The 6805-nt window shown below is 36.8% G+C and overlaps 1 protein-coding gene across 1 annotated transcript; it reads right to left on the bottom strand.

Moving 5' to 3' along the window:
- Window positions 1-578: 578 nt before the first annotated feature.
- Window positions 579-6549, bottom strand: LOC105429837 (uncharacterized). The gene is made up of 5 exons (XM_011643034.3): window positions 6524-6549; window positions 6050-6176; window positions 5195-5382; window positions 4271-4378; window positions 579-1630 (listed from the first exon to the last, which is right to left on the bottom strand). The coding sequence occupies exons 1-5, from the start codon at window positions 6547-6549 to the stop codon at window positions 1495-1497; spliced, it is 585 nt and encodes a 194-aa protein (XP_011641336.1). The 3' UTR covers window positions 579-1494.
- Between the last annotated feature and the right edge of the window lie 256 nt (window positions 6550-6805).

Raw genomic sequence — 6805 nt, 5'->3', positions numbered from 1 at the left:
TAATTAATGATATGTAGTTTTTAATCGCTTGCGTATCAGGATTCGATTTGAAAATTATGCAATGTAATTATTGTGATTTATCGTGCAATGCTATTGTTGTGATTTATCGTGCAATATAAACCTTCTCAGTGAGATATTTTTTCTAAGTTCTACACTGGATTAACTCTAACGCGGCATCGCTTAGGAAGAACAGATATACCGAAGCTAAGCTGGAAAGATGTGGCAATAACTCTTATCCTTCGTCTATTTGAGATTTACGATCACACGGCAATTACGAGCAAGTATATAAATACGTTTGCTCACGGTAATTCGATATAACGCTCGTCGTTTCTTCGCTTCCGCTTTCGCACTGTGCAGAAGGTTCTTAAGTAATAAACTTCGAATAAACGGCGGATATACTCATACGAGTTTTAGTTTACTGTATCATTGTGTGAAAGCAAAATAATGGTTTAATAATATGGTTTCCATTTAATGCGAAGCATTGAGAATCTAATAATTTTGCAATGTAACGAACGAATAAAAAGATAGAATGACATGTTTAATGAAAATACGAAACATTATTACAAAGAAGATTAAACTTGTTATTTACTGTAATAGCAATATCGTGTATATTTAAATTTAAATTTGACATCAATTGAAGTTTGTGAAAGAAGAAAAGAGATATCATATATTAACACATTGAATATTAAACCAAATTCGCTTGTTCTCTCTCTCTCTCTCTCTCTCTCTCTCTCTCTCTCTTTCTCTCTCTCTCTCTCTGTATATGTCTTTTTATATTTACATAACTAAAAACAAAAACATTTGTATGTTCATATATTATGTACACTTTTTATTTTAAATTATTAAGATGATATTAATTATAGTTACATAATTACAAATATTTTCGAGTTATTTTTACATTATATTGAATGTAATAACGTTGGTGACAGTGCGGTATTTAATATGTTACCATTAGAAGCAATCATTTTTTTATTGTTTCTATTTTGTTAAATTAATATCTTTTAGTATCAAAGATAGGATTTTAAAATTTTCTTACTTAATTTCTTACTTACTTAATATTCTATCAAAGTATATAAAAAGAGTAATTAGAAAAATAAGGAAATTTGAAATATTCATATCTTTAATATTGAAAAAAGATATTAATTTAAAAAAAATAGAGATGGCCAAAAATGAATTGCTGTCTCCAATGTTAAAACACTACTTTTATTTGAAACACAGTTTATACTTTTTACTTTTTGTTATTTAGGATACAGGCTGCATGTCGAAATATATTCGCTAGTAATGTTTTTCGTATTTAATTTTTAATTTTGTCATCGTTCAATGTCTTCGATCAGAATTTCCGATCAACTCACATTTCCTTTTTGACATGAAATCTCTCTCTCCGAAACCGAGATTTCCATCGGAGGCATCGAGAGCATGTTTCCAACGGCGGTGCAATTAGATTGTTTACTTTGTGAAAGTGGTAATGGCAAACTTGCGACGATTTTTCAGGAATCACGCGAGGACTCCAATCAAGTCGAAGAGTCCCAGTGGGCATTGCGGTTGGTACTTGGCGCAACTTCCATTGCGGCCGACCACCTCGGCCTCGACAACATCTCGCGGCAGTCCCTCGTGTCTCGAAGTACTCGGACTGAAAACAGAATCCTTAATATCATTTAACCACACAGCTATTTATCTATTATTGCGGTATTTACATGTATAAGATTTACAGCATTGTAAGGACATAATTTTTTTGCCAGATAAAGATACAAAGATATCAAAGGAGGATAAATATTTATTATGATTTTTCCGACTGATATACGCTGATAACGCCGAGAACTCACGAAAAACATCACACAAGAATTTTATCTGAAGATTCGACTGTAGCGTTTCAACTTATCTCGATTTTCTGCCGAAAATTATAACGCGACTTTTTTTGTATCTCTTTGTGTATTACGGAAAATTGATCGAATGTTTTAACACAAATGTTTTACACATCTGATAACGTAACTTTGTATACTCGCGGATAATAAGCTGGAGGAACGGCACGAGGTTCTTTCGTAATCACACGAACGATCCTCATGTTTCTTCTCTCCTCGCATTTCTCGCTCAGGATGCTATAAGCGGCAGCCACGACGACAACATCAACCTCCGCATCTTGCATGGTAATCGTCATTACGAGGAAAATCGATTCCGCCAATCCAATTTTTATATCGTCTTTTGTTACAGTGATACGATCGGTTTATTGGAGTTTTATTTCGTTCTCATTCTTTTTTTCCCCCTTTTCCTCCGCCCGCCGCGCCCTTTCGTCGACCTCGCAACCCCGCTCCCTTGTCTCCCTCTCGGGAGAGTATGCGGGAGCCCTTCTTCTCCCGATGAGAGACGATAAATCTTGAATATCCTGCGTGCTGGAAACGAACCGAATGAAAAATATTTCCCTTCACGGTGATGTTCCTCGAGTTTTTTTTCCAAACTCGCGGAAGTGAGGATGCATCTCGGGACGCGTTCTGGAATATCTGACGGCATCGCTCCGCACTTTCCGAAGTATAAACGAAGTTATTCGGCGTCGTTTTTCTGCCTGACGAAGAAATAAGGGTCTGTCGTCTGCTAAATCTTTCTCTTTTCGTAATAAAAAAATTTTAATCCTTTTTTTTTGTTGAATTGAGATATTATTTTGAAACGTCGAACGACTTCTTTTTTCCGTCGTTTATCCCAACTTGTTTTTAACATTTCGGCTTGTTTGTATGTGATGGTGATCGGTGGGATTCGCCAGAAGGGATTTTTCCCAGCTATGACAGTTTGCAGAAAGAGACACGAAAGTCCCTCGTAATTTCGCGTTTTTTCTGATAGTCAAAAAGAGATGAGGATGCATCCGGGTTGGGGTATAATGATGGATCAACGCTACCAGGCAGCATGGCGCTAAGAACGAAGATGCGAAACGAGCTCCCTTTGTGCTCCCTTTTTTTCCTCCACTGTTCTTGCGTGGCGAGAGGAGAGCCGCCCATTGTCGTTATCATCGTCGGGAGCGCGACGAGATGCGCGAGGTTGCGTATCTCGCATCGGGATGCAAAAATCTTGAGGAGAGACGACTGTTCCTTTCCCGTCGTTTGTGTATCGTCGCGCGTTGCATCTTCCGCCCCAGATGCGAGAAGGGTCGTTAACGGAACTCGTCCTAATGCGAGCCACCTAGGCGGAGGGGGAGGGCGTCCGTTTAAAGGCGTCCGAGGGATATTTTATCGAAGAGCTTCGAGTGCCGGCATCGATCGTAAAATGTTGTGCACGGGAAATGGTTAAGCGTTTCTTCGACGGAAGTGAAGACCGGGAGTTTCAGTTCATCTACATACGCTCGCTCGCAACGAGGCGTGCCCGTTTGCATAATACGACAAAAGGACGCGAAAGTAGGAGAAGAGCTCCTGGCGTTCACACGTCGTTTCGCAGACGCGGTGCGCGATTCATCAACGCATTATGCAACATACATAGAAGTCTCCTCGTGTCGTTCGCCATGGCGTGCGACGACGACAATGTTCGGCTTTTGCCCGCGGGCCCGTGTCCTTTATTCATACGTTCCTGGTTGGAGAGCTTATTCACCCGCGAGAAGCGGGTCGAAGCTGACTCGAGCGGATGCACGGATGTAGGGTGGGCGGGGGTTGCTGCGAGGAAGCCAAATTTGCTTTTCTACGGCGCGTATCTACTCCAATTTGCAGCGCCTTGGAACGCCGCGTTTCCGGAAGAAAAAAAGAGGCCCGCGAGCGGCGTTCCTATTTCCTACTTTCTTTCCCTCCCCTGTTCTTTTTTTTTACTTTTTACGGAAAAAGAGGAAATTCACGTCTGCATCCTTTGGCTTGTTTTCTACGTCGGTCGACCGAACAATAATGTGTAATATGTAACGTGTAACGTGCAGGGAGGAAGATATAGCCGCGAGTTATTAACTGAGATTTACAAATTTTACCTCGGAGAAGAACGGGATTATTATCAAAACAAAATTAGCCCGTTGTTATTAATAAGTAATAAGCGTTAATTTATTATGATGATCTTATAAAGCTAATCCTATAATAATCTTAAAAAACAGCCGAGAATTTATGATGACATTTTTAATTTCATTGAGCAAAGCTTTTCGTCAAAACTTTCCTTTTAACACGCAGTTGTACGTACAACAAGAGATAAAAAATGATTTGAAATTAAAAGAGTTATACAAGAATAATTATTGTGATTTGCAGATAATGATGTCACGAGAGATATCATATAAGCATAAAAAAATTCGGCCGTTAATGTCAACAACAGAACAACTTACGTGAAAATCACGTGCATGATGTCGCCGATCATCCCGTTGTGTTGGAGCGGAAATTCCGAGGTTTCACAGATCGCTCTCAGCAGACACTCTCTTCCGGAATACCCGGAGCTACGGCAGAGAAAGAAAAATCAAAGAAAGCTCACGGCGTGACGAAGAATTCCTGGATGGTTGGGGGGGGGGGGAGGGGGAAACGAGAGGAGATCGCACGGGCGATCGTCGTTGCGGCAATAACTGTTTACATTGCGCTTTACGATCCTCTAAATACCGGATTGAAGGTTTGTGCGCATACGTAATTCGTAGGTACCTATGTATACCCACGTCGGGCAATGTAACGCAATTCCCAGACGCCCCGAATGCTCGTAAAATGGAGCCGGGAGTACATTCGCCTCGAATCTCTTCGCTGATTTCCCCTCTGTTCGCTGCTGCAGCGTCTCGGCAAAACTTCCCCTACACGTCTTCCACGATCAACGTAAAGTCGATTTGGATGCGATAATCGACGGCAGCAATCGACTTTACCGCGTCGTGCATGCTAATCGAGTCGTTCAACGATATTCAACGAGGGCTGATTTTATTTCTCATTTTTTTCAGCCCTATCAATATGTCGGCTGTCGGATATTACGAGAAGTTAAACACAACCAAAAAAATTTTGCGATGATAAAAATTTATAAACGGGATTTGTTCGGTTCGTTAATTTTAAACTTTATTATTTAAATTTTTACTGATGATATTAATTAACAGACAATTGAAAATCGGTTTTAGTTCGAAAAAGCATAAATATCATTTGATGATGTTTGTAGATCAGTATGAGCCAAGATTTTGGACTAGACGTAAGGAATGTATGAAATCGCAAAAGAATTAATGCTAGAGCATTAGAAACAAAAGTCTATGTACTTATAATGTGCGGCTATTTGTTTGCGAACTTACCTCTCGAATTTACTTTCTAGAACTCGATAGATTGTAGTTCTGTCGATATTCCGTTTCCTTCTTTTTACCTCTGTCCAGGGCTCCAGATATGTTATGTTCGGTGGTAAACCATAGTTGGCCTCGAAGAAATACGACAGAGAGATCGAATTCAGAGGATCCTCGAGCGGCACCGCGAGAGCGACGAAGATCTGCAAGAAGCGTTAATCGCATAATCGCTGTACGATTTCATTTTTACGTTGAATTCTCCTTACAATTGGGAAAGAAACCAAGATCTTACATTTTCTTTCCAAATCAAGATTCTGACAAATATTGAGAGAACTTTTAAAGAAGAAATAAAATAATTAGAAGAATTGCAATTTGTAAAATAAATTGTAGATAAATTCTTAGTATCTTTTGATTTCTTTTTTATTGAAATTTACATATTTTATATATTTGATAGAAACTGAATTTGTTCATGAAAAGTTATTGTTCAGGGCATGTTTTTTTTTTATAAAATCAAAGTGTATTAAACAAAGACTTGTTATTTTAAAAATTTATAAGATATAAATTATCACTGATTTAAAATTTATTAAGCAATCTCTTGTTTCTGTCTAGAAATGCATTAAGAAAACAAGATATGTTATATAGAAAAAATTATTAAGAATTAAAATAATAATATCTTGTTATTATCTGTATGTATTATGTATAAAAGCATTGTATATTATACAATACTTTTATATAAATTAAAAAAAGATAACCAAAATGTCGTATATTAAAAATATTCATATATATTGCGAATATCGTATTTATTAATGTATTTTCCTTTTATTGATCTAAATACAAAATATTGATAAGAAAATTTTTTCATATACTCACACCCATATTACTGTTTTTCGGAAATGTTAGACTTCTAATAGGTCGATGCAAAATTTCTGCTATATCCGAGTTTGCCGTTTTTGATAGTACAAAATGCAACGTCAACGTCAAATTAAATATCAAAAATCTATAAATTAATAAATTTGCCTCAGGTTAAATATAATGAAAATTTATTATTAAAATATCAAATAAAAAATGTTATTTAATGTTTATTATAACATATAACATATACAAGCAATACAATTGCACAAATATATATTTTCTTTTTCCCCCCTTTTCCTTTCTTTGTTTTCTATAATAATCTATATTGTACTTTATTTTGAAATAATCACGTTTATCTTGTGGTTGATTTGGTATATAATGATTGATAAATTAAATTAATATTACTTCTAATTTATTACTTTATTCCCTAATAATTTACGGATTTACGGTAATGAAATTTGAAAAGAAGAAATATCGAATTTTCAAACTTACAGGGTCTTATCTGATCGATAAAACATGCTGGTATTCGTAGGAACTTCAATCTGCACACAGTCAGAACTTTGCGTCAATTTCAGTGACCGAAAGATCGCTTTGCAATGTCATAACATTGCAAAACCGGTTCGTGTCATTTTGTACAGTTGGTACAGTTATGACTAATGAATGTTAATCCGGCGTGCATACGGAAATCTTTCCGTATTAATTAGTCAACTATCTCCTTAAATGACATATGAATCTGATGAAAATTTTACAATTAAAATTATTATAAATAAATGT

This window comes from Pogonomyrmex barbatus, unplaced genomic scaffold (genome assembly GCF_055798465.1).
Source record: "Pogonomyrmex barbatus isolate J1 unplaced genomic scaffold, ASM5579846v1 scaffold13, whole genome shotgun sequence".
Lineage (NCBI taxonomy): Eukaryota > Metazoa > Arthropoda > Insecta > Hymenoptera > Formicidae > Pogonomyrmex > Pogonomyrmex barbatus.
Note: the sequence above shows the minus strand (reverse complement) of the source record. Positions and strands in the feature narration are given on the sequence as shown.